This window comes from Balaenoptera physalus (genome assembly GCF_965194825.1).
Source record: "Balaenoptera physalus genome assembly, chromosome: 12".
In the NCBI taxonomy this organism is placed as follows: Eukaryota; Metazoa; Chordata; class Mammalia; order Artiodactyla; family Balaenopteridae; genus Balaenoptera; species Balaenoptera physalus.
In genome coordinates this window covers 82,363,962-82,391,614 of record NC_138897.1, presented here as the reverse complement: position 1 = coordinate 82,391,614, position 27,653 = coordinate 82,363,962, and the positions used below count along the sequence as shown (strand labels likewise).

General features: G+C 57.4%; 1 protein-coding gene across 2 annotated transcripts in view; it reads left to right on the top strand.

The window, feature by feature from the left end:
* The window catches only part of RBM19 (RNA binding motif protein 19), a 124,379-nt gene extending 100,139 nt beyond the window's left edge, over positions 1-24,240 (top strand). Inside the window, exons 23-25 of one of the 2 annotated variants that reach the window (XM_082416784.1) lie at positions 1,528-1,648; positions 21,079-21,189; positions 21,912-24,240. In XM_082416784.1, the coding sequence (XP_082272910.1) occupies positions 1,528-1,648; positions 21,079-21,176 (219 nt within the window). In that variant the 3' untranslated portion in view covers positions 21,177-21,189; positions 21,912-24,240. Of the gene's footprint in view, positions 1-1,527; positions 1,649-2,852; positions 11,536-21,078; positions 21,190-21,911 lie in introns of those variants that run through there. The other variant, XM_082416785.1, reaches the window with a different exon arrangement.
* Positions 24,241-27,653: the final 3,413 nt, after the last annotated feature.

Genomic DNA, 27,653 nt, shown 5'->3' with positions numbered 1-27,653 from the left:
TTGGGGGACCCAGTCCAACCTCTAACAGCCACAGTGCAGATGAGACCAGAGAGGGACTGGTTCCAATCCAGACCCCTGGTTATACAGCATCAAAGAAGCAAGAGGGACAAACCCCACGGTGCCTCTTCTCATAGCAGATGGCGCTGCCTGCAACCCAGAAGCAGAGACCAAGACGCCACCACCGGCCACTGCTGCTCCCTGGTGCTGACAGCGCCTGGGAGCCCGCCCCTTCAACCTAGCACTAACCCGAGGCCTCTGTGCCGAGAGAAATTGCAACACCACCTTCACGAGAACTAGCATCTATTGAGCACTTACTGTGTGCCCCCAGAGTGTTCTGGGCACTTTGCATGTTAACTCTTTGTCTTCTCTAGAACCCTAGAGGATAGTGCCATTAACATTCCCATTTTACAGATGAGGAAACTGAGGCCAGGGAGATTCATTTAACTTGCCCAAGGCCTTGAAGTAAGAAGAGCAGGACCTGCCCTGCCCAGGCGGGGTGGCCTCAGAGCCCAAGCTCCTGGCTACCAAATGCAGTGGCCTCTGTGTACCTCAGGGGTGTTTTGGGAAGAGCCCCAGCACAGAGCCAATTTAGCTCTAGACATGGTGATGTTTTAAGAGGGAACTCACTGGTGCCATATGAATCCATTTGTGTGAAGTGTCCAGAATAGGCAAATCCACAGAGACAGAAAGTAGACTGGTGCTTGCTGGGGGGCAGGGGGAATAGGGAGTGGCTGCAAATGGGTACAGGGTTTCTTTTGCAGTGATGATGCTGAAAATGTTCTAAAATAGGTGTGGTGGTGGTCACACGACTCTGTGAATAGACTAAAAGCCATTGAATTGTAGACAGGTGACTTGTATGATAGTGACTTGTATGTATGGTGAGTTCTATCCCAGTAAAGCTGTTACAAAACAAAAGTCAAAAAGAGGGAAGTAGGCAGAGTGCGGGGGGAGGTCAGGAAGAGTGAAGAGCAGGAGGGAAGAACATGTGCAGGTCCCAGGCCTCTGAGCCCGGGGCGGAAGCCAGTGGCTGGGGGGGCCACGGCAGTGCGGCGGCCAAGGGAGCCGCAGCAGAGGGCAGCAGAGAGAGATGGGGGACAGAATCCCCAGGACCGGCGGAGGACGGTGCCGCCCAGTGACGGTGAAGGGCCCGCATGGTTGTCATCGAGGGGCCGGGTGGGCTCGGCTTCCTCAGAGGCACTGCCCCTGGCAGCCGGGTGGGAGGCCAGCCGCCTGACGGGGTCGCCGTCCCCAGATGGGATGGAACACGGGAGGGAAGCCGGCTGCCCGGCCCAGGCCCCAGGCACAGCCCGGACAGCGGGTGTATTGAGCACACGGCCACTTGCAGCACTGTCCCTGGGCACGTAACCCACTAATGGGATAGAAGAGCCCATCAGCTCCCTACACCCGCACCAGGAAGCAGGTTCGCGGGGCCAGAGCTGGCCTTTAGGTTTGCGGTGCTGGCGGGTAGGAGACCAGGCTGTATCGTCTGCTGGTGGGTCTTTGCTCATGCTCTGTGTTTCGTTCCAGAGGGCCTTCAACGCCCTGTGTCACAGCACCCACTTGTACGGCCGGAGGCTGGTGCTGGAGTGGGCCGACTCCGAGGTGAGCCTGCAGACCCTGCGGCGGAAGACGGCCGAACACTTCCACGGTAAGAGAACTGCCGTCCACGGGCCGGGCTGCGGGGGCCAGGTTCCTGGTCCTCCCTCCGTCCCCTTCAGATCTACCCTCCGCCATCCATACGCTTCTCTGTGCCAGTGGGAGGTGCTGACCCGAGTGGGTGGCATTGGTGGCCTGCGTGCCCTTTTGGTTTCCCAGTCAAGTCAGGTCACTGGGAGGCCTGGCAGGAAATCGGGGTGAGGAATAGCCTGGGTCAGGGTGGTTATCCAAACCCCCCCCACTTCCTGCCTGATTGCCACCGGCTGGCTGTCACTGCCATCAGAGGCCACAGCTCACATCCAGTGGCTCTCTGCACCCAGCACTCTCTGTCCAGGGTCCGGTGGCTGACCCAGGGACCACTTGCCCCGATTTCCCTGCGCCTGCTACCTGTTTACTGGACCCTCAGTTATCCAGTTTGAGCACCTTCCGCTTCCTGCCCGGGCCCCGATGGTCACAGGACCTAGCTCCACCTCTTATACACCTTGGTGGCGTCACACAGCCTCGCCAGTAATGCAGCCCATCCCCAGAAAATACTTAGCCCCTGCCATGTCCCAGTGCGAGGAATGCAGTGGTGACCTCAGGGGGCTTTGGGTCCAGATGGAAGGGGCTAGGTCCAGAAGGGCCTCCCCTCAGAGGTGACGTTTGTGCCCACAGGAGGGTTGCCCAGGGTTGGCATGAGTGTGACACATCGAGAAACGGGGCAGCCAGTGGCTGGAGAGGGCAGCCAGAGGCCTCACACGGGCCTCGCCTTCTCTAGCACATTGTCTAGAAACAGCATGGAAGCCCTTTGACCCTAGCTCCACCTGCCAAACCCTTCAGAACACACCCCCGTGCCCACCCCAGTGGCCTTTCCTGCCTAATCCTTTCCTACCACACCTCCCGTGGCGGTCACTGTCTCCAAACGCCAGGCAGGACTCTGTGTCTTTGCATATGCCTTTCCCTCTGCTCAGAATGCCTTGCCTCTCAGTTTTGTTTTTCTTTTTTTTTCCAACCTGGCAAGTGCCTATCCAGCCTTTAAGGCCCAGCTCAAATGACACCTCCTCCAAGAAGCCTTCCCTTTCCTCACCCCCCACCCCCAGGTATCAGTAATGGCTCCGTCCTCTGCTCTCCCACCTGTGTTCCTAAACCTCCTTGCCACGTCGTGATGTATTTCTTTTTTTTTTTTTTAATTTTATTTATTTATTTGGTTGCACCAGGTCTTAGTTGTGGCAGGCGGGCTCCTTAGTTGCGGCATGCACGTGGGATCTAGTTCCCTGACCAGGGATCAAACCTGGGCCCCCTGTATTGGGAGCGTGGAGTCTGAACCACTGCGCCACCAGGGAAGTCCCCGTCCTGTATTTCTTAACGATTCTTCTCCTCGCTGGACTGGCGCCTCCCCCAGGGTGGAGAGTGTGCCGTCGTGTGCCATCATGTCAACTCTGTCACTGATTGGTTCATCTCCGGGCCCCCGTGCCAGCCTGGGCCAGTCCGAGGCTGGGGAATACATAAGCAAAGGCAAACGAGAAAGCAGAGCCATCAGGGCTAAGTACACAGTCGCAAACACACAACTCAATAAGTCCCCAAATCCTGCCGTGCAGGAGGAGAGCCTATCCTTATCGACAGCCATTGACCGGCCTAAATGCACCCATCGGCAAATGTTTGTGTAAGGGACTCTCCCGTCCCCCTGCCCCCCACCCACCCACCCCGCAGGGGAGTGCAGGCTCAGCAGTCCTGCCCTGCATTGGAGAGCAGCCCCCTTCAATAAACTGAGCTCCAAAGACAGCATTTACTGCCTTACCCCAGCAGAAAGCCTCGGCTGGAGGCGTTTCTGTGGGATTGGCTATCTCCCCCTATCAGCTGCAGGCCGAGGCCCAGACAGGGGCAGATACAATAATAATATCAGGAAAGACAGCAGGTTATTTGCATACATCTTCCCATTAATGCCCCAACAGCCCCGTGAGGTGGGCCTGATTAGCCCCGTTTTGTGGATGACAGAATTGAGACCAGCCGAGCATTAAAGGGACTCGTGAAAGCTACTGTTTATTAAGGGCTTCCTCTGTGCCGGGCCGTCCTCTGTATGTGACACGCGTTGTCTCTTTCATCCTCACGGCAACCCTTCCAGCCACGGGCACGGCTGTCTACATTTAACAGACAGAGAAAGAGGTTCAGCCGTGTGCCCAAGACATGAGAAAGCCTAGAAAGTGCACAGCTGAGATTTGAACTCTAGACCAGCTCTAGAGCCCTCCGCCCCGCCCTGCGACAACCCCACGCATGGCATTATACTAGCAGATGCCACTTGTAAAAGCCTTGGGCCTTCGTTAGATCTAGGGTGTGTGTGTTTACTGCACGACTTCCTTCCTCCTGACTCATCCAGACCCTGAACCCAGAATGTACAGGGTCCCTTCCAGAAATGGAGGGAATGGATACCAAATCATAATGAGAAACGTAGGGGGCCCTTTAGAATTGACACCCTGCGATGTGCGTGTTACCTTGTCCCCATTTACAGATGAGGAAACCGAGGTGCAGAGGTGAGAAAAGGCCCCACCAAGGCCAGCGCTGGGTGTCAGAGCCCAGCCATGTGTTTGTACTTCTTTTGAGTCCCCTTGAGGGGACATTCCCCTCCCCCGAGTTTCTGGAAGGGGCCCCCGGCTCTGAGCTAACCAAGTGTGCAGAAAGGGAGCCCTGAGAGACCTTCCCCGGCACCACGGGTGGATGTCAGGGTCCCAGCAGGGAACAGAACTCACCCCAAGCCTGCCATGCAGAGGTGGGGGCAGGGTGCAGAGGTGAAGGGGCAGCAGGAGGAAGTGATGCCCCAGGGGTCCAGGGAGAGCAGGGGCCTTGGGGATGGCCAGCTGGTCCCCAAGTTTGGAGGGATGCAGCCAGTGCCAGGGCCCTGAACCAAAACAAGGAGGGAGCCAGGGAAGATATGCCTGCAGCTCCCTCGCCCCCCTCTCTGCTCTGCTCTCCTCCCGGGTCTCGCGTTGGCCCATCCATCAGCCAGAGGGCCAGGCTCCCCAGTGACTCCTTCCAGGGGATGGAGTAGGACAGGGGAGGGATTGGCAGCACCAAACAGAATATCCAGCATCTCTGGTGACCCACAAAGGTCAGGGCATAGGGCGGAGGTGGGGGGCTGTTTTCTGGGGGGCAGGACCAGCAGTGCCTGGCTTGGTGGGGATGTGTTCCGTCCAGAAGGGTCACTGGCAAACATGGCCAAGTGTCAGACCTCTAGCTGGCCTCACCTGTCTGGGGCGTGAAAAGGCAGCAAAGAGGTAGCCTGAAAGTTTGGGACCCAAAGAGTCTGAAACAATTACCTATCATATTTATACCGCACTCTTTCCAAACAAATATATGATAATCCTTAGAAAGCAAAAGGACACTATCCAGAGCACAGCAAGATATGACACAGGGATTTTTAACCCAGAATCCATGAAACCTTGTCTTCATGGGCCCTAGTCTAGGGCTGGCCTCAGAGGGGCTGTGAACACCCAGAAACGTTATTATCTGGTATGTGTGTGTATGTGTGTGTTTACCTCTCTGGCAAGAGGATCTTTGTTGTCATCAGATTTTCTATCAGGTCATGGTCCCCAAAAGGTTAGTTTTAGGAGGAAGAGCATCAACTTTGGAATCACCAAGTCCTGGATTCTGTAGCCTCCCAGCTGAGTGTCCCAGGGCAAGTCACTGTGCCCCTGGGGCTTCTGTTTTCCGTTTTACAAATGGGGATACAAGGGTACTGCCTTATGGAGTACTGGTGAAGATGCTCAGGGCAATAACAAGAGCAGCGCGAGCTGCCCTTTTTTTTTTTTTTTTACCCACACAACACCCTTAGGAGGTAGATGCCCTTAATCACCCCATTTTACAGATGAAGGGACTGAGGCACGCAGAGATGAAGTAGTTTACCCAGGATCACACAGGCAGTAAGTGGTAGAAGCAGGGATTGAACTCGGACAGTCTGGCTACAGCGTGCCATCCTTGGGGTGACTGCTCCCTACATCCTTCCCAAGTAAGCAGGACGCCGCGGGGGGAAACAGGGTAGACGAGTCGGCTGAGAACAGGCGCTCTGGAAGTGTCAGCCCTCTCACCCAGCCACCCCATTGTCTGCTTGATGTCTTTGGAAACGGGGTGCCCACGGCAGCCCTGAATACTCAGAATAGGGCTGCTGGCCTCCTGCCCTCCTGACTGGACCCTTTTCCCTGCTCTGCCCCTTCCCTGTGGTGAAAAATACCCGCTTGTTTGTGTTGAAATCCACATTGTTCAGAGCGTCCAGGGCCCTGGCAGACTCCGAGGGCAGGTGGGATCCATGCCCAGTTCCCTCCCCCGGCCCTGATCTGTGCCAGGAAGGCACTCAGAGCTCAGGTGGAGGCCCCGAGCCCCATTTGCCCAGCCTGAGCACCGAGGCCAGGACAAAGGGCTCCCTGTGGAAGGTGGGCCTCGGAATGAAAGGCAGGCGTCTTAACCATTGGGCGGGACCCAGCAGGAAGCTCGCTGGCGACACCGTGGCCTCTGAGCTGCCCTCGGGGACAGAGGGGGATGGCCAGAGAAATAGAGAGCAGCTTTGGCCCTACTGTGGCCGGTACAATCAGAGTTCACCTCTGCCTCTGGGATCCAGCTCCCCTGGGGGAGGCTGTGGGGGTGGGGTGCTGGTGGTCCGAGAGCTGCCCAGGCCCTGTGACCAGCCCTTCTCTCCTCCATTGGTCCCTGACAAGCCTAGGTCAAGGCACACAGCTCCATGTGCAGTTCAGGCCAGGTAATACTAATTACTATTATTATTACCATGACAACTTTTCATCTGTTAAGCCTCACTCCATGCCAGGTACTATCTATGGGCTTTCACAGGTATTACTCCTGTGGAATCCTGGGAGGTAAATACCGTCATTATCCTCAGTTTCACAGACAAGAAAATTGAGGCACAGAGAGGGCAGATGATTTCCCCAGGGGCACCCAGCTACTAGTGGCTGAGTCAGGAGTCAGACCTGGGCTTTTAGCCACCCTGCTGGCTTCATATGAGCAGCTATGCACCGCTACCCCTTAACGTTTCACCCCAGTGTGCGTCCTCGTGTCCGTTCTGTTTCCTCAGGTAAGTCACTCGGCCTCAGCTTTGTCATCTGTACAGTGGGACTAGGGTGCCTACCTCATAGGGGAATTGGGGGGCTCACAGGAGATGAGGCCTCCAAAGCTCTCGGTGCACAGTGAGAAAGCAGCAAGTATTACTTATCTTCCCCTCCCCTGCAAGGCGCTAATGCTTCTTCCTTCTCCGGGCCACCAAGAACACTCCCTGTTTTCCTTGCATTCCGGGGGAGCCAGGCCGAGGGAGGGTGTTCTCTGGGTGGAGGAACGAGACATAAAGAGGAACTCCAGTTTTTAGGAGCCCGGACGATAAGGAACGTGTGAGAGAGGGAGGGAGGGAGGGAGAATGAATGAGAATGAATAGCCCATCACCGGGGCAGCGCTCAGGACGGTACGTTTGCATCTGTAGATGCCACCTGTCCCCATGCCTGGCACGTGGCAGGCTCTGATTAGCACACAGTAACAGCAAGGAGGAGGAGAGGATTCCTCGCCGGTAAAAGTGCGTGATGTCTTGCTTTCCGATGCAGTCGTGGGAACTAAACACACCCAGCACCCAGTCTGGACGTCGCCACTCATCTAGGCTCCCTATCCGCAGCCAAAAAAGCTCTTTTCAAACCTCCCCCCACCGCCGACACCCCCTCCCCAAGCAGGAGGGTCTTCATTTCACCCACTGTCCCTGTATCGTGGCAGGGCATTAGATATTCCCTTGCAAGTTGATGCTTACGAAATACCCATCAAATGAAACAGCCGAGGGCAGCTCTTTGAAAGTTGTTCAAAAAGCTGCCCTGGGTAGGCAAAGCCCTTGGCCCCAGACAGCGGTGCTTGGGCCAAGGGAAGAGCAAGACGGCCCTCTTCCTCAGAGCCGCCCTCCCCTCTCCCCTGTCCTCTCCCTGCCTTACCTTCCTGGCCCCCCGGAATCAGCCTTCTCAGCTGCAGCTCGGCAGCCCCCGGCAGGTGAAGTGCTATTCTTCAGTGCCTCACGTGCGGGCGGGTGAAAAGAGAGAGCGCAGAGGGAAGAAAGAGGAAAGTCGGCCACTGGCTGTGTCCTTTTCTTCCCGAGCGTGTTACAAACCAGCAGGGTCGCGGCATCGAGAAGCTTTCAGGGCCCCGGCAGGCCGCAGTACCTGCGAGTGCCGCCGAAAGAATATAATGGTACGGAAGCAATCCGCCTGCACAGCCCTCTGTTTTCGAGCGGGCACAGCCAGGGAGGCCTAGGCAAACAGGCTTTTATTGGGCCGGGAGCGTGGCTCTGCTTCCCGGCGTTGTCTTATTCCAGCTGGGAGGACTGATGGGCTGTGGTTAGCGGCTGCACCTTTCACCTCCGGAGCTGGGAGCGCAGACATGACCGGCATGGCAAGTGGCTGGCAGCACTGCCGTCGCCCGCCTGCCCGCCCGCCCCCACCCTCGGCCGAACCAGGCCAGCCTGGGATGCGAGATCTGCCGTCTTCAGGCCCAGACGGTGGGCGCCTGTCCCATCGGTCACTGGCCTCCAGCACGGTGGCCCTCCTAGCCAGGAAGGAGGGAGCCCGACTCCTGGGGCCCTTGCCCCATCGGCCTGGCCCCCAGCCCCCCATGATTCAGATCTCAGCCAAAGTGTCAGAGATTCTACTTTTCCCCGAAAGTTCCCTTGTGGCACCGCGTACCTCGTCTCCCTTGAACTTTGTGTTCACGTGTGTGGTGGTTTCACCTCCCTACTCCCCGAGAGGCTTTATCCTCCAGGGGACAAGGCCCTCTCCATGTCCGCTGCCTTGGCCCTGCATCTAGCACAGAGTAGGTGCTCACTAACAGTCGGTGGGGTGAATAAACGAACAGAGATAAAAGCCCTGATCGTCAGAAGCGCCCGTTCTAATGGAGCATCTAATGTGTACTGGGCACTGCAAGAGGAGCCCTGCGTGGTGTGCAGCCAGGTGGCCCTAACCTTGTCCCTCTAAACACCACTGGTCTGAAAGAGGCAATTGTGTGCCTTCTTTTTAAAGATGAAGTCAGGAGAAAAAGAAAACAGGAGAGAGCTTGGTCGAGGACGTACTGTGTGCAGGAGACATTGCCAGGTGGTTTCATACGCTCTCATTTTAGCCTTGCAGCTCCTTAGAAGAGGTGCTGTTCCCATTTTTCTGAGGTGCAAACTGAGCCCCAGAGGGGTCTAGTAACTTGCCTGAGGGCACACAGCTTTGCACACCGCAGAACAGCTCACTGTATTTCGCCACTCCCTACATCCCCAGCAGTTCCTAAATTTCAAATTATCCCCCCTTTTAATGGATCTGGGCTCCACAGTCCAGGTAGGGCCGTGGTTACAAACTACAGCCCCACAGCCAGATTCAGCCTGCAGCCTACTTTTGTAAATAAAGCTTTCGGGGGGAACACAGCCATGCCCATTTTTCACATAGCGTCTCTAGCTGTGTCTTCGCACTGTGAGGACAGAGTTGAGTAGTTGTGACAGAGACCCTGTGGCCTGCAGAGCCCTAAAATATTTACTATCTCCCCTTTTACAGAAAAGGTTTACAGCCCCTAGGGCTTGTGAGATGGCTGCGCTTCTTTTGTCTAAAGCCACGGGTGGCTAATTCCTCCCACATAACCCCCCTTTCTCAGAGAACTACAATTCTAGAGGCATCATAACCCCACCCACATCCTCCCGGCTAGAGCCCTCTGCTTAAGAATCCCCAGCTCGGGCTTCCCTGGTGGCGCAGTGGTTAAGAATCCGCCTGCCAATGCAGGGGACACGGGTTCGAGCCCTGGTCCGGGAAGATCCCACATGCCGCGGAGCAACTAAGCCCGTGCGGCACAACTACTGAGCCTGTGCTCTAGAGCCCGCGAGCCACAACTACTGAAGCCCACATGCCACAACTACTGAAGCCCACGCGCCTAGAGCCCATGCCCTGCAACAAGAGAAGCCACCACAACGAGAAGCCCATGCACCGCAACGAAGAGTAGCCCCCGCTTGCCGCAACTAGAGAAAGCCCATGCGCAGCAACAAAGACCCAACGCAGCCAAAAATAAATAAATACATTTATTTAAAAAAAAGAAGAATCCCCAGCTCTTCCTGGAACAGAGGCTGCAGTGCCTTGCTTCCCACTTCATTCATTCACTCACTCAATTCTCCATTGATCATCTAATTATCCAGCCTTACTCAGTACTGAGGACAAAGCAGCAAACAGAAGAGAAGGTGCCTGCCCTCATGGAGCTAGTATTTGAGTAGGAGAGATAAATGATTTAAAAAAAAAAAAAGGTAATAATGAGAAAGTTATGATGATCGCAAGCCCTGTGGAGGAAATGCAAAAAGATAATATCATACACTCGGGGGTGTGAAGAGGGAGGAGAGATTCCAAATGTGGTGGTTGGAACAAGTCTTTCCGAGGAGTCAGTGTTTTTGTGTGATTCAAAGAAGCCAGCCAGCCCAGGATCTGGGAGGAAATCATTCCAAGCAGAGGGAGCCGCAGGTGCAAAGGCCCTGGGGCAGAAGCATGCTCATGACAGGCCACTGTGACTAGAGAATGAGTCCAGGGTGGAGAGTGGTTGGAAACAAAGCTGCAGAGGCCAGAAGGGCTTCCTGGTGGGGTCTTGTGGGGTGGGGCAGGGAGCCTGGCGTTTATTCAAGATACAGTGGGAAATCCCTCAAAGATTTAAAAAGAGGAGCGCCATGGCCTGATTTACACTCCATACCTCATCCTCGCTGCTACATGGGGCGTGCATTGTAGGGGAGCAAGAATACAGAGTAAGAGTCCCACTATAGTCGTCCCAGCAAGCCAAGGCGGTAGTCTGAGCAGGGACGGAGACAGGAGGGGTGGAAAGAAGCCAGTGGATTGAGCATATGTGGTAAAAGTAGAGCTGGCCAGACTTCTGGGAGGCAGGAGGGAAATTAAGGCCAGTACAGAGATCTTTGCTCAGAGCGAGCCACTCGAAGGATGGTGGTGCTGCGTGACGATGAGGCCCTGGAAGCTGGGAAGAGCGGGTGGGGGTGGGAGTGATCCGGCCGCATGGGGTTTGAGGCACCTATTAGGACTCCCCATGGGATGTCAAGCAGATAGATCTCTGAGTTGGGAGCTCAGGAGTGAAGTCTGGGCTGAGATATAAATTTGGAAGTCATCAGCATACAGATGATATTTAAAGCCTGCAACAGTTCGCCAACGCCCCCCCCCCCACCATAACTTAATCATTCACAGGACGGCACATTTTCAAAAGACTGGGGACCAGGAGAGCCCATTATCCCCGTGCCAGCCCTTACAAATATGCCTCGTTGATCTTGGCCCTGAAAACATAATCATCGGGCTTTAAAAATCACAGTCAGGAAAGTTCAAGCAAGTATGTCAAGTCACAGAGTTTATTATTCAAAATATCCCTCTGCCATGGACCTTTCCAGCTACCTGGAGACAGAAGGTTCCTATAGGCTGCCCTCGCCTCGTTTTTATTCCTCCATTTGGGTGCATCGCATTCCCTCCTTAAGGCTTTGCTGTGGCAGCCCTTCCTCCAGAGGTGTCAGAGGCTCCAGCAGAAGGCAGGTGAGGGAGGACTGTCCCGGATTGCCACAAAGGGTCCTGACAGCGGAAAGGTCACTGTGGGCACCCAGGGCCACCCAGGAGGTGTTGCGCCCGCGCCCCCTTGGAAGTGGATGCCCGCCCCTGTACAGGGTGCTGAATTTGTTCTTCCTCCTGCTCCCAGCCCTGTTGGTGGGCAGCAGCAGGAGAGAGGTTGAAACTGGCTGGGAGACCCATTCTTTCTCACATGCCCCAGGCCACCCCAGCTGATGCAGGCAGAATCGAGAGAAGAAAAATCAGGAAGCAGGAGTCAAGGTGGCTCCTTGGTGGCAACTGCTAGCAATGGTGCAAATGGCTGAGCTGTGGCCAGGGAGCCAGGTTCAGAGAGCCGACTGTTTCTCCCTGCAGAGGTGCTAGGGAGGCTGGGGGGCCCTGGAGCAAGCTGGAGCAGGTGTCCTTGTCCTCCAGGTCACCCCCTCCCCCTCCTCCCTCCTTCCACCCCCCCACTCCCCGAGCCTCTTTGAGTGGTGTTTTGGAAATATTTCCAAGCGCTTCGGCAATATCCTGCACACTCTCTCCCCCTTCCCCCGGGAGCGGCTGTCCGTGCGGGGAAGGTACTTGCTCCCAATCCAGCTAAATTGTTATTGACTTGTGTTCTCTGCGTTCTGCAAACATTTCACTCGGCTGTCGCCAGTGAGGCCAGGAATCCCTGCTAGGGCTAACGGGGAAACCAGCTGTGCCGGGCCATTTCTCCTGCTCTTCCTCATCGATCATGGAATTAAACTGACAGAAGGAGAATTTCAGAGCAACTTGGGAGGGGAAGGGGCTGGGCCCGGATTGGATGAGGGTTCGGGGACCTGGGGACCAGAGTGCTGGAAATAGGGTCAGGAGGAGGGTGGACTTGCCTTCAGGGTTGTGGCTGGTGACAGGGGGTGGCCGGGTTTGTTTCTGAACTGTAGGCTGGCCCAGGCCTGAGAAGCCCAAGGAAAACACACAGACGAGGAGGTTTTTATTACTGCTTCATGACCACAAGTGAAACCAGTGGGGTTTTGTAGCCAGAGAGGAGAGAGAAAGTAAATCAGAGGCTGCACTGGTGAGCTGTCGGCTGAGATCACAGATCTTTATTTTGCCTAGAAGATAAGGGGGAGAAAAAGCGTTGTGGTTTTTTTTTTAAATTAATTGTCACTATTTTGCTAACAGAGGATTTGACCTGAAAGTCAAGATTCTGGCCTCTCTTGAAACATCAGGTCTGACCACCCCAGGTCCTACATTCATTCACATAGAGTAGCTGGGGTCGAGTTACATGGGCTTTTTTTTTTCTTCTTCTTCTTTTGCCGCAGTCCGCAGCCCTCCCTATAGTCACCCACCCAGACCGTTTAACTCCATCACTTTCGCACTTATCCTAGCGCAGACAGCATTCCACCTTGGCCCCTCAAGACGATGTTACTGATTCTTTCCTTTTAGCCTCTACTCCCAACCCAGGGCCTTTGCCAAGAGGAAAGGGACAGACAGGTAGTTAATGTCGACCAACCTCCTAGAAATAGGAAGATCCCTCCAGGCCCAAGACAGGAGAGTCGGGGGTGGGAGGAGCGGTGGGGGGCGCCTTCCAGCCTCTCCTGGTTTCTTTTTCTTTTGTCCTCTGCAATGAGTCACCTTCCCCTGGACACTCCCCTGCCTCCCTGGCCCGCACAGGCCGCTCCAGCACCTGTAACTAATGCAAACACATGCAGGACCAAGCCCCAGAGCCCCCAGGCTTGGTGGCCCCACGGCCCTACCAGGGGCTGAATCCACGATAATCCAGGCCGGGCACCTTCACCAGCCCTGGTGGACGGAGAGCCGCCAGCCCGGCTGCCTGGAACTCCTGTGCGCCCTGGATGCCCAGAGCAGAGAGCAAGATCAACCTGCCGGGCGGCACCGGGGCTTCCTGCTTCACAGGAGCCAGAGTCCTTAGCGCTGTGATTCACAACGGCTGTAGTCACGGCCGTCTCAGTAGCCAGTGCCCACCCCAGGCCATTTGCATCAGAACCTCTGGGGGTAGGGTCCAGGTATCTGAGGTTTTCCAGATGATTCTGTCAGGCCGTGGGTTGGGAACCAATAGCTTCTTGAAAACATGGCTGATGTAGGCACTGGGCCGCTGCCATGTGGCCTGAGTCTGTTTTACGCCTTTCCTGTTGAGAAGTTCCTTCTGAGGAGTCTGGGCTGGCGTCTCCCCCTGCAGGGCGGGCAGCTGAGCCACGGGACCACAGACGTCGCTGTGGGGTGACAGGAAGACCCTGGGACCAGCCTGATCTGCGCTCAAGGCCCCATTCGGGGGAGTCTTCCCCAAGCCCTAGAACAGCTGCTTATGCATCTGGAAAACGGGACAGTAATATCACCTGGCTTGTGGGAGACCTGTGAGTCCACACCCAGCCCATGCCTGGAGCCCAAAGAAGCTGGGCTCAAAGCCCGAGGACGCAGGGTTCTCTGCCTTCATGTTCGGTCGGCCCCGGCTCAGCCTGCTAGGTTCCCAGTTTCCTGAGTACCGCCCGCTCTCTGGGTGTCTTTGGATGACACCTGCGTTGTTACTTTTAACATGACTCAACGCCTCTGTGTGCCTGGCACTGGGCTGTGTGCATCCAAGCCTTATCTGTTGACTCTTCTTGTGGCGGGCACTACTGCCATGCCCTTTCTACAGATAGCAACTCGAGTAGATCAGACGGCCTGGGGCCAGTGAGTGACAGAGCTCAGAGCCCAGCTCTGCCCGCCCTGGGACCCCAGCATGGCCTCCGTGGCTGCTGGTTCAGTTTCTCCTTTGGCGGCTGTATCCCTAGCACCAGGCCTGGCACAGAGTATATATTCAATGACTGTTTGCTGTGAATGACTGAAGGCTGAAACCCTCAAGGCCTGAGATCAGGAGAGCAGGCACTGTCCCCAGTTAACAAACAGGAACACTGAGGAATGGAGTTAAGAGGTTCCCTTAAATCCTTGAGGTGGCAGAGGTGGGCCTGGGGCCCAGTCTCCCGTCTGCCAGCCCCGAGCAGGGGCTTTCGGATCACACCTGGTTGTTGGGGGACCAGCTATGTTCTGAAAAGGCACATCCATGAAACAGCCTCCTGGTACCGAGAAAGGGCCACTCGTTTGGTCTTAGGAGCCGGGCTGATCCTCTCTCTAAAGAGTGCCCTTTATTCTGTGATCATCGAGTGTGCGCCTGCTGTAAACAGAGCCCTGGGAGGCAGACCCGTCGGGGTATCTGAGGCTTTTGCCCATGGGGGCTGCCAGTCTGGAGCCTGGGAGGCAGGGGGACCCAGGAGCAGGCAGCCTCACACGCCAGGCCAGCCCTCAGGGTGCCGGCCCCTTGCAAGACCCACATCCTGTGTCTCCAGCACCGTAATGTCCCCAAGGGTGGGGACTGCAGGTTGCTTGTGCCCCCCGATGGCCTGGGGCAGCAGGCCACTGAGTCCGAAGGCTGTGGTGGCTTGTCCCAACCTGGAATCCCGCCCTCCGCTCTCAACCCTAACCTCCTTCCTCTCCTGCCCTCGAGGGACAGACCGGAGAGAGGGGCACACCTGCTCCCCCTCCGCCCTCCCCCCCCAGCCTGTTGGAGTCACCTCAGGTACGGTTTTAACAGGGGAAACCTGCTACACGGGCCTGCACTTAACAGTTTGCCAAGGCCTCGCCTGCCCTTTGTCTCGGGGAGTAGCAAGCTCGGGACCTCCAGGAACAGGCAGAAAACACCCAAATAAACGAGACCTCCCATCTCCAGGGGCAACTGGCACACACCCCATTCGTTATCCTTAGGTGGGGACATGGGCCCAGTGTGGCCAGATCAGCCAGTTTCAAGAGAAACTAGAAGTGGAGATTCTTGTGTAGCCTTTCTTGTTTTTACATATTAGTTACTAAGTTTTTTTTTTAACGTTCCGTGATGTCAGCAAATCCAGATGCCCTTCAGTGGGCCTGCCAAATGAGGCCCTGCATCATCCCATTTGGTCACCTATAGACAATGGTGTCTTAGCTTGGGTTCCCTGGAAGCAGCCCCTGACCAGCTAGGAGGGGAGCCAGTTTGGGGGATGCAGTGAGCAGGCCCCACTGTACAGCCCACAGGGACCCCTGAGAGCCGTGTGGCACCTGCCTCAGAACTGTCCCCCAGAGTCGAGGGAGCTGGGACATTTCTCCAGGGGGCTTAAATCCCCAACACTTCCAGCCTACCCTGTGCCAGGGCCACGCGTGCCCTTGTGGCCAGAGAAAGCTCCCGGCCCTCCAGGCGGGGAGCTATGAATATGTCCCAGAGCTGCCCGCTAACGCTGCAGGTGACCGTCAGGAGGGGGCACCCACCACGGCCGCTGCATCTGTCAAGGGCTGGTACCGCCATCCCCATTTTATGGAGGAGGGAAGTGACCTGCCCACGCACTCTCAGTAACAGTACCCATTAACGACAGTAAGGGCGGTCACTTTCCCCCGTGTCTCCTGCGTGCCGGGCGCTGTCATAAAGGCCTTCAGCGTCTGTGCCCTTCTGAGGCTCTTCAGTACCCCAGGAGCTCGGTGCTCTTCAGTACCCCAGGAGCTGGGCGCTCTTCAGTACCCCAGGAGCTGGGCGCTCTTCAGTACCCCAGGAGCTCGGTGCTCTTCAGTACCCCAGGAGCTGGGCGCTCTTCAGTACCCCAGGAGCTCGGCGCTCTTCAGTACCCCAGGAGCTGGGCGCTCTTCAGTACCCCAGGAGCTGGGCGCTCTTCAGTACCCCAGGAGCTGGGCGCTCTTCAGTACCCCAGGAGCTGGGCGCTCTTCAGTACCCCAGGAGCTGGGCGCTCTTCAGTACCCCAGGAGCTGGGCGCTCTTCAGTACCCCAGGAGCTCGGTGCTCTTCAGTACCCCAGGAGCTCGGTGCTCTTCAGTACCCCAGGAGCTCGGTGCTCTTCAGTACCCCAGGAGCTCGGTGCTCTTCAGTACCCCAGGAGCTCGGTGCTCTTCAGTACCCCAGGAGCTCGGTGCTCTTCAGTACCCCAGGAGCTCGGTGCTCTTCAGTACCCCAGGAGCTGGGCGCTCTTCAGTAACTGCCGAGACTGAGCACAGAGAGGGGAGGCCTCGGCCCCAGGTGGCTCAGCCGGGGGGCAGCAGGCTTCCCTCCGATCCGGGCAGCCTGGCTACTGCCGGCCACGCCATCAACTCCGAGCCCGGCCGCCCCGGCCAGTCACACCTGCCTCCTCTCAGGGTTGCTTTCAGGATCCCCTCCTCCCCGACCAGCCCTGAAGCTCTGCCCTGTCCTCCCGACAGCCGCCCCCCTCCACCTGCCTGCCCGTGCCTTGCGTGCAGGGCGACAGCGCCAGCCAGGGATGGGAGAGAGACGCGGGCTGGCGTTCTGTCAAGGAATTAATTGAAAAATAAAATCATTAGATGGGAACTCCAGAAATGCAAAATGGTGGCTGGAGAGTGGGGAGGGGGGCGGGGGCAGGACTGGGGGGTTGCTGGGGGACGGCTGAGCTTTTTGTCAAGTTAATTTCTTGGGTGTTGATGTTTGGTGACATTCACTTGTTGTTTATCTCCGGGTGCAGCTGTAATACTGAAAGAGAACGCACAGCTTGTTTCGTTTATTTATTTTACACCTTTCTCCGGTTCTGCATTATGTTTGTTCGGTGAAAACCCACTGAGGCTTTTGATGTCGGGGAAATGGGATTTCAGCAGCTGTTCCCGGCAAGCAGGGCACTCCGCGTGCGGGAGGGGCCGGCGGGGGGTGCTGGGTGTTGTCTGGTGGGAACTCGGGGCCCGACGTGTCCTCTGGGGGGCGGGGCGGCGCTGGGGGCCCGGCCTGAGCCAGATACACCAGGCCCCAGGATACCAAGCCCTTGGGGCGCCAGGCTCCATGCGTGAACTCGCTGATCCTCGCCGCCGCCCCGGGAGGTCGCGTCTCCACCCTCAATGTACAGACAGGCAGCTAAGACCCAGAGAGTACAAGTGACCTGCCCAAGGTCACCGAGCGTTAAGTGGCAGAGCTGGGACCTCAGATTGTCTGACTTCCAGGGGTCATGGAGTCAGCTGGTCGCTAACGACTTGCCTGCCCCTCACCCCACAGCCATCAGTGGAGACCCCTGTGCCTCTCTGGTTTCCAGCTGGAGGAGGGGGGATCGTACCTGCTTTGGCCTTGACCAACCAAATCACTTCATTCATTTACTGGACAACCATTTATTGATCACCTACTGTGTACCAGTCTTCCTGTGACAGCCCCTGCCCTGCTGGCGCTCCCTGGCCTAATGGCAGAGGGACACATTAAATCAACACCTCTGATGTGAACAACAGTAACAAAGATGGTGGTCTCAGCACCGTCCTGGAGCCCTAACCACGTGCTGGCGTTGCTTCTCTCTCCTCAGTGCTCACCACAGCCCCAGGAGGTAGGCATTCCTAGTCGCCCCATTTTACAGATAAGGAAACTGAGGCCCAGAAGGGCTAAGTCTGCTGCTCGCAGCCTCACAGCCAGTCCATGCTTGGGCTGTGGGGTCAGTGCCCACTGTTCCTGAGCACTGTTACGATAGGTGCTGCGGACAAGTCAGGGGGCTCTGAAGGGCTTTTGCAGGAAGAAGGAGCCCTCACCTCCCGGAGAGTCAGGACGGTAGCAGAAGGCAGCCACAGAGAAGGGAGGGTGGCGGAACAGCCCCGTCCCCCCACGTTATACATAAGGGGTTGAATCTCGGACAGGGCACGTGCCCTGCCCAAGGTCACCCAGCTCGGGAACGGTCAAAGCCAGACGCGGTGGCCACACGCCCTGTCACCACAGGGTCCTGCGTGATCTTGGCCCTGCCCCCAGGCAGGGCCCCTCGGGAGATGCCACAGAGCACAACACAGAGCATGCATGGGTTGCAGACTGGACCGTCTGAGGTGGAATCCGGGGGCTGCCACGTGTTAGCTCGGGGTGGGGGGGGTGCGCCTCGGGTGTGTATGCTTCTCTGCACCTCCGTTTTCCCACCCGTGAAATGGGGGTGATGACACCAGCCTCCGGAGGGTTTATGAAACTAAGGTGAGACACCACTTGTAAAGTGCCCGTCCTGTGTGTGTTTCCTCTTCCAGCTATGTCCCCCCCCTCTGGGCCTCAGTTTCCCCAGTCTCGGTGCCTCTCTTCCCGCCACTCCATTTGTTTGTTTTCTATCCCGACAACTGCAGTTTTACTTTTTAAAAGTTACCCACATTGGTGCCCCTTTTTATTCATTCACTCAGTCATTCATTCATCCATTCTTATGTTCAACAAATGATGACAGAGCACCTACTGTGTGCCGCGCCCTGGGACAGTATCTCCCAGTCTGGCTCACAGTCTGGTGGAGCCAGGCGAGCGGTGCTCGGGATGTTCAGATGGCAGAGAGGCCCTCGGAGCTGGCCAGGCCGCTAGTGACCCTGGGCCGTGCTTCTCTGAAAGGTCCCCCGGGTGGGCTGGTGCCCGAGGGGTGCCCTGTGCTGGCCACTGGGGGCACCGGGAGTTCAAGCCCCAGTCACCGCCTGCAGGATGCTCCTGGGCCAGCTGGGTAAGAACCACCCGTGTGCCTGGCACCTGCCCCCTTGCCAGTCTCAGAGTCATGGTCAAGCCGTGGGAAAGAACACCAATTCTGCCAAGGTGAAAGCGGCGGCTGCCACCGTCGTGGCTCCTGCTCCTCTGGCCACCCCCTCGGGCCCCAGGCCGTCCCAGGAGAACAGGGACCCGCCGTCCCGGGAGCTCAGACCTATCCCCATCGTCAGCCTCTGGGAGGGGGGCGTCAGTGACAGGCCCGCAGGTCCTATTTTGCTGCCCTTCTATTTCCCGGCTCCTACTACCTGCCCAAAGATTCAATTTCCAGAGACCGTTACGCACCTCCGGCAATTATTTGGAAACCCAGAGGGGGCGGCGGGGGCGAAGGAAGCAGGTGTCCGCCCCAGCCCGTCTTGTCCCCCCTCCCTCCTCATGACTAACGACGTGGTGATGATGGCCTGAGGCTCCGGCCGGGCGGGCCTCCCACCCCTTCCTCACCCTCCCCGAGGGGCCAGCCCCTCCGCGTCCCCCGTTTCTGCCCCATTCGCTCATCCCCTCGTTCAACAGCTGCTCACGGGCACCCACTAGGTGCCAGGCAGTGTGCTAAGGCAGGGGACACGGCCGTGAACGGGATAGCTCTGTCCGCAAACGAAGAAGCGCCCGCCGTGTGGTGAGAAGCGCTGTGGAGCGAGGAGGGGTTGGAGAGCGGGGGGACCTGTAGACAGTGGCCAGGGGAGTCCCTCTGGGGAGGGGGCGTGGGAGCAGGGCTGTCTGGGTGGGCGCGCACTTCGCGGGCCTGGGAGGGGCCGGCCCAGGCAGTGCCTCGAGAGTACCACGCAGAGCTCCCGGAGCAGAGCGGGAACGCCTGTCCTGGAAGGATCCCTCGGGCTGCTGTCAGGGGGGGAATAGGTGGCCCTGAGGGTGAGGGCGGAAGCAGAGTCCGCTGAGAAGGTGGGAGTGCTCGGGTCAGGCAGGTAGCTGTGGAGAAGAGGAGAAGGGTCAGTGTCCGGGTCAGGTTCTTAGGAATGAGATGGAGAAATAGCCTCAAAGAGGCCAAGTCACTTGTCCAAGACCACCTGGCAGAGACCCAAGATGCTCCATCTTGAGGGCGAGCGTTGGGCTGGGCTGTGGGGAGACCCGCTGCCTGCAGGAGCCCCAGACCCAGTGAGGAGCTGGCAGCTAAGGATCACGGTGGCAATGTGTCCCACCCGGAGGACTTCACAGAGGAGGTGTTGTTTGAACCAGGGAAGGAGAGGCTATTGGGACAGCATCCAACAGCTGCCTCAAAACAAGGCCAGCGTTATCTGGGGGTGAGGCTGACCATGAATGAGTGGTTAGACTAGCAGAGGGACTGACAGAGTCAATCTAAGCCCAGAGCCTACCCCCTCCCACCCCCCACCCCATTCCCTTCCTGGAGGGCCAGGGGGACCAGCACACCTCCCCCCCTCCACCCTTTGTCTCCCTGGCAATCTCTGGGCAGCACCTGCGACATTTATGAAAAGAGGAAAGACGGTGGGCTTTGGTGTGTCTTGGGTCCTGGTTTCACCACTTCCTAGCTGAGTGACCTTAGACTTACGTGTCTGTGCTTCAGTGCTCTCACCTGTGAGAGGTAATAATAATACCTACCCATGGGATTGTTGAGAAGATAAGAGCCATAGCACGGAGCAGATAATCAATAGTGTTTGGCACCCAGGGGACATATATTTTGCCGAACCCACCATGCCCTTTCACACTGTGCATCTACATCCCCTTCCCCGTCTCCTCACAGAGAACTCCTCTGCATTCTTCAAAGCCCAGGTCAAATAGCCCTTCTTCTGTAAAGCCACCTCTAATTGTTATTCCCTCCATGCCTCCTCTGGAGTCCTTGAGCATCTAGTCACCCAGCATTTACTAAACACCTACTGTATGCCAGCCACCTACTATACCATTAAGAGTCTGCGACTCCAAGAGAACAGGAACTTGTTTCCCAAGCCCTGCCCTCTCTTGACTTGACCTCTGGAGGTTTTGGCTCCCCCTACATCAGGCAGAGATTCGCTATCTCTGACCTGCCGGGAAGGGCCTTCTTCTCTGCTTTCCTCGGTGGGTGGAAGATGGGCAGGGGTGGCCGACAGGGCCGGGAGAGAGGCTGCCCCCTGGTGAAGTAGAGACTGACCCTCCTTGTTTCTCTGTCTCCCGCTCTGCGCTGTCTTCCCCTTTCTCATACCTCCTTTGATCCTCCTTCCCCCCATTTCTTGTCTTTGCTTATTTCTTCTGTCTCATCTCTCTCCCCCCCGTGTCTGTACCTGCTCTCCCACCTCCCACCCCTTCCCTCTGTTCTGTTCCTGAATCCCCTCCCCCCGGCTCCTTTTTTGTTCTTCCCTTCCCTCTCCCTCTCTGTCATCTCTCTCTTCCTGCCTCCCAACCCTCTCGGCTGTTCTTTTCTCCTCTCTTGCCATCTGGGCTCCCACAGAACCCCCGAAGAAAAAGCGGTCTGTGGTGTTGGACGAGATCCTGGAGCAGCTGGAAGACAGTGAGAACGACGGCGAGGAGCAGACCCTTCAGCTGTGAGCTGGCACCGAGGGTACGTGGCTCCAGAGCCCTGGGGACGGGGCACAGCCGCTCCAGCTCTGCGCCCCCTCCCACGGCGGCTGGGAGGGCCGCACCGCCCTCCACTGGTCCAAGGTCGGAGGGGACGATGGCCTCAGCCCCCTGCACAGGCATCTTGGGCCCCAGACACTGACTGCGCCTGCTCTGTGCCCGGCACTGCAGGGCCAGAGAACAGGCGCAGGATGCCACTGTGCCGGGCAGTCCCTCGTGGCAGCACGAGGATCTGGAAGTGGCAGAAACCACCGAGCCCTGCGTCCAGCCCAGCCATTGGCAGTTCCCGCACGAGTTCCCCCTCTTGCTCCTCCTCCCAGCAACCCTGAGATGCAGGCAGGGCCCCACCGTGCCGGTGCGAAGGTCGGGGTGCAGAGGGACTTGAGGGCTTTCACCGGGGTGCGCAGCTACATGGGCGCAAGGACCCTCGGGCCCCACTGCTCACGAGCCTGGAGTACTCACCAGGCTGAAGGCAGCTCTCCGGAGTTGGGCTGTTTGGGCATGAAGCCCCGCTCCACCCGGCACAGACTGGGGACCCCTGCCAAGTCAGCTCACCTCCCTGGGCCCAGCCTCCTCCTCGCTAACTGGTTCCCACCTCAGAGGGCTTTAGCGAGAAAGAAATGTAATGATCATGAAGAACGCCAGGAACAGTGCTGAGCGTGTAAGGCGGGTTCCAGAAGCTTCTGTTCTTGCTCCCCCCTCCAGGGCTGCTAAGCTGGAGTTCCCGCCTCCGTCTCTCCACGGGACTGCTCACAGCCTGGGGCGTGGCCTCTGTCCTGCCCCTTCCTCGCCACTTGGGACCATGAGCCCTGGTTTAGTCACCAGAGCATCTTCCGTCCACGCTGACCATGGGGCCACTCCCGAAGCACCAGGCTCCAAACCCAGACACTGGCTCATTGGTTGAGCCCGGCTGCGTCACTAACGGCAGACGCCCTCTACCCACAGGCTGCGGACCCTGTGAAACGCAAACAGGTCCCCAGCCCTGGCAAGCAGTGTCCCAAGGCTCATCCCAGACCTGGGGTACCCACACCTACTCCCGCCTGGAGATTCCCACCCAGCGCGCACCGGGAGGGGGATGGTAGAGAGGAAAGAGCTATAACCCCTCTGCCCTCGGTCTGAATCCCAGCCCAGCCATCCCCAGCTGTGTGACTGCACCAGCGAGGTCCCCTCTGACCCTCAGCTTCTCTTTCTATAAAATGGGGGTGATCTTGTACCTACCTCAGGGACGGTGCTTGGACTACATCAGTCAATCCAAGTAAAGCCCAGAGCAAGCACTTGTCAGCGTTTTTGTTTCCTTCTTCATTTGGGGCAGCTGGGAGCCCCGAGTGAGAGCCCAGGGATCTTCTGACTTGCTGTGTAAAATTCGGTCTGTGTATTTTTCTGGGAGGAGGCTTCAGTCCACATCAAGCCGTTTTCGGAGTGGCCTGGAATCCAAGCAAGACCACACAGCGCTGACAGCCCTGCAAGGCTGAGCGTGTCCCCAGTTCCCTGGGGGGCAGGTGCTTCCTAATCCATCCTAGGTCATCCCTGGGACATAATGGAAGCAAAAGACACAGACCCAGCGTGGCTCATTCCCAGCTTTTATAGTGAGGTGTCTCCCCGACATCAGACCACAGAGCCTGCGTGGGGTCCCTCGGGTGACCGGGCTCCCAAGTTTCCGTGGGTCCCAGGGATGACAGGGCTGGGGTCCACCCCCTCCCTCCCCACTGCTTGCCCCATTAAGGGCCATGTGGATTCTTCTGGTTAGATAAGATTGCAGACCCGTGGGCCTGGCACGGAGGGAGGCGACATTGGCACCGACTTCACTGAAGGTACTAGAATGTCCCCAGATCGGAATTCACCACCTCCTGGTGTTGCCATGCCAGCTCGGGCTCTGCGTTCAGACCATTCTGGGTCCCTGGTAACATCCACCACTCACCAGCCTTGTGAGCGTGGGCCAGTGACTTAACCTTCGATTCCTCAGTCTCCTCATCTTTAAAATGGGTTGGTGCTAACGGCGCCTCCATATGGCAGGGGTATTGTGAGGCCCAGAGAGCTTCAGGCACCTGCAGGATGTGAATCTGACCCCAGGGCCTCGGGTCTTTCTTGACCTTCATGCTTTACTGTCTTCCCTGTGTCCAAAAGAAAAAGCAAGCAAGCCGCAGCCTGAGCCCAGAGAAAGCTCGGGACCAGCAGAGGAGCGAGGGGGTCGTGAAGCTGACGGCCTGAGGGAGCAGCAGGAGGGAAAACCACCAGCCACTCAGCCAGCTGCGCTCAGGGAGACTGTGGCCCCTTCCCTCCTGCCTGCCCGTCCCAGCCTGGCGTCTGTACCCCCAACCCTGGGGACTTACTGTCTGGGGTGGAAGGGCCCCTGCAGAAGCAAATAGAAGCAGTCGCTTCAACTCCCCTAGAGATCTGGGGGGGGTATCCCGTCCCCCCACCTTCGTGCCACACCTGGCTCTCACCAACGCCCACGGCAGACTCCACGCTCCCTCAGGAGCACTGCATTCTCCACGTGCAGCCATGAGCTGGATCATGGGGGGTGTAGTTTAAATCCCTTCGGCCCTGCCCCCCCGTGCACACTTGGAGTAAAACCACACTCTTCACCACGGACGAGCAAGAAGGCCCTGCCTCCCCTGCCCCTGCCCCTCACTTACTGCGCTCCGGCCTCTACAGCAAGTCCCACCCCAGGGCCTTTGCGCTTGCTCTTTCCTCTGCCTGGGGCACCCTGCCCCCGCTTTCTTCCTGTTTCCTTCCCCCACCTCCACCAGCCACTCTGAGATCTTAGTTTAAGCTTCCCTCCCTTCCTCAGAGAGATAGCCCCGTCCACCTTATGGAAAGTAGCCACATTCCGTTCCTCTCCTTGCCCAGCCCCTGCCCCCATGTCCCTCCTCAGCCGATCCTGTCCCTGGTCCTTTCAGGCACAGCACCTGGCGCAGGGGATGGCCTGGAGGTTGAACAAGTGTCTCAGTAATCCTGAGCCCTGTCCCCACCCCTTTGAAGGTAACTCTTTAAACAGGAACTACTAAAGCTCTCATCATTTTTATTATCATAATCATCATCGTCATTATTATTGGTATTCTGGAATAAAAAGTATAGCTAGGTAATAATAAAATAAAGCCAGGTCTTTAGCCTGGCCCAGAGGAGGGCGCGTCTTTCCCCCTTTGAGGGAGAGGGATGGCGTGAAAGCGTTTCAGAAGAAAAGCATCCACCCAATGTGTGCCGGGTGAACTGGGGAGACTCCGGGCTTGGAGCCAAGGCCCTGGGGAGATTGACGGTCACTGTTGTCACCAGAGCAGTGGGGCACGGGGGGAGCTTTCAGGGAGGGGGCTTCAGGTGAGTTTGAATGATGATGGGACATCAGAGGTCCCAAACCACCAGAAGACGTAGGAGAGAAATTCCAGAAATAAAGCAACGGAGGTCGCACCTGAGGAAGGATGAGCATTCTGAGGTGGGTCATAGTGGAAAGGAGCCCGTGTATCCAGGAAGGCAGCCTGGAGGGGGTGACCTCTGCCCAGCAGCCTCCGAGCAGGCCAAGCAGAGACGTGGTTTACCCAGTTGCTCCTCATACAAAGTCAAAGCCAGACTCAGGATGGGCCCACGGTTGCCGTGGTGCAGTTGGGAAATAAGTGAGCCCCTCCCCCAGAAACGACTGGTGTTGCTGTGCTTACTCCTAACCCTTTCCATCCTGGGGTTACCCGTGGGCACCAATGCCATTGCCACAGAAGACTGGAAGCCAGGTTCGGGCCCTTGTGTCAGCGCTTGTAGGCCATTCCACAGACCCTCAGCCATCGTGTGATCCCAGGGTGTGAGGTCTGCCCCCTTCCTCCTGGGAAACGCGAGCTGGCATCCTCCGGCCAGTTTGCATGCTCTGCAGGGGCTGGTGTGGAGGATCACAGGACTGGAGTGAGCCCAGGTCCCAGCAGAAGCACCTTGACCCTGGGAGGGCGCCAGGCATCTTACAGTGTCTCAGAAAGGAAAGGGGGGGAACGGCACAGGCCAGAGGCAGAGGGTGGCGGAGTTAAGTCCTCAAAGCCAACGGCTAATCCTCACCCCCAATCATTCATTCATTCGTCCGTCGAACACTAGGCATCCCTCTGCACTTGGCACTGTGCTGGGTGCCAGGAATGCAGGCACAGAAACCCTGGATCCACACGGGAGTTTGTCTCCTGGGCTTGAAGACCCGAGAATCAGGCAGAAGACAAGTTCGAGCGGCCTTTGCCCCCGTGTTTTTCCTCCTTTCCTTTTACCGCCTCCTTGGGCTCTTTTGTCTTTTGTGGCAGGGCCCGTCCCTCCCAGCACCCGTCTGTGCTCTGCAGCAGCTAGGAAAGGATTAGTGCAAGCCGAGCATGCAGGCGTTGGTGAACAGAGCCGAGTTTGGTTTCAACATCTAATTCAATTTGTTCTGCCGAGATTGAAATATGAAATGGTTGCCAGTCAAACGTTCAAAGGACGGCGAAGGGAGAGTGAGCGCCTGCTGAAATTTGAATTTTAATGAAAATGACTTTAACCCTTTGGTACACCTTGCAGAAATGGAACGTGCGCTCCCTTCCCACAAAAAAGCCTCTGGTTCTCTTTGCTGAGCTTCACTAATAATATGCGATCATTTTTTCCAGCAGTATTAATAATAACACATTAGTAGAATCCTGGCTTAATAATAAATTTGTTCTCCCATCTTGCCCAGCTGCTGAAATAGGCACCTTCCCCTAACTGACTTTTCCAAACCCTACACCAGACAAGCCAGGCCCCCCTGTTGGATGCCCTCGTAACACCTAAGCGCGTCCCTGGCCCCTGTCACAGCTGTAAATGGTCTGTGTCGTGGTTTCGTGTCTGTCCTCCCTCCTGGGGTTGTCAGCCCCGGGAGGGCAGGCTCCGTGCCTGTTCCGTGTGCACCGCATCTCCTGTGCCTCTCGGGTAGGAAGTGCTTGGTAAATATGTGATGAAGGAACGAATGCCACTTTGTCCTCCCAGCAGCTGTGGGAGGTAAGTTTACAAGATGTACAGAAGTGGAGCCTCCAAGGGACAGGCGACGTTCCCAGGTGACACGGCACAAGGGGCTGCCCCCGGGACTCGCGCCCAGCTCCAGCTAGCAGGAAGCCCGAGTTCCAACCCGCCCCAAGCTCTCCTGCCCGGGGCGGCGGGGCAGCACGTGCTCACAGGAGAGCCTGGCCCCACTCGGGGCCTTAATGCACACCCTCCTCTCCTCACCCCTGTGCCACGGGCTGCGCTGCTGTCCCCATTTTACAGATGAGGAGCTTGAGGCTCAGGAAGGAAGGCCGGCGTGTACCGGAACACAAAATCTAACCTCAGGGTGGCTTGAATGAAAGGCATCCAGTCATTTTTCCCCTGATGAGGCTTTTCCTGCTCAGCACCTACTTACCATGAACTCCTAACATGCTGTTTGGTTTTGTTTTTAATACCATCGAATGCCGTCAATCCCCAGTGCACGGGCGCATGTTGGGGCTCAGTGGAGCTGTGGAGGGCACCAGGGTAGAGCGTGGGGGTGATGGGGTACCCCCGAGACCCCCGGAGGACGGTCACCTCCCGAAGGCAGAGCCTGTGGCCTCATCCCCGGGGGCTCCTGTTGCTGCAGAGCCCAAGGAGAGGTCTGAACCCGAAACACCTGGGCGCGTGCATCCCAAGATGTTTGCTCTGGCGGCTGTGCACTAGCCCCAGCCCTGGGTGCTGGGAGGGACACTCCCGGGTCCCCAGGAGCCAACAGTGGGATGTGGGGAGACAGACAGCAAGCAGATGTTTTCTCCTCTGGTGCTACTGAGGCTGCTTTCTGTACGGGGTGTCCGGAGGGACCGAGGAAGGACTCCCCAAGGAGGAGGCGTGGGAGCAGAGCGGGAGGGAAGGGACGGAGGGGCAGCGGGAGCGAGGGCCCTGGACTGGGAAGACCACTGCGCAGGCTCAGCTTGGCTGCCGAGCCCAGCGCCCGGGGAGGAGGGCAGGGCCCCTGCCGTAATCCAGGGGAGGTGTGGCGGCTTCAACCAGCGGAGGAGGTGACAGGCGGCCAGGTCCCAGATGTATTGAAGGTGGAGCCCAGGGGACAGACTAGAGGTCTGGCTGTGGGCTGCGCGGCGCCATGGTTTGGGGCCTTAGCCCCGGGGAGACAGAAGTCAGCATGTGCTGAGACAGGCCACGTGCAGGAGCTGGCCCAGAGGGGAACCAGGAGTTGGGTTTTTAACGCGTTCAGTTGGAGAGAGCCATCAGGTGGAGATGGAGAGCTTCCCGGAGGATGTGTGTCTCCAGGAGAGAGGGCTGGACCAAAGGTGTAACAGGAAATCATCTGTTTTTCTTTAGGAAATCTAAGAAGCAGCGTGGAGGCTCACAGCCCCGTGCAGGCAGAGCCGGGATGTCCTCGCTCAAAGCTCACCAGTTCCCAGTTCATTTTGAAGCCACTTTTAGGTGGTTCCAAACTCTCTTGACCACAGGACCCGTTTTCCAAGCAAAAGTCTTATGCAG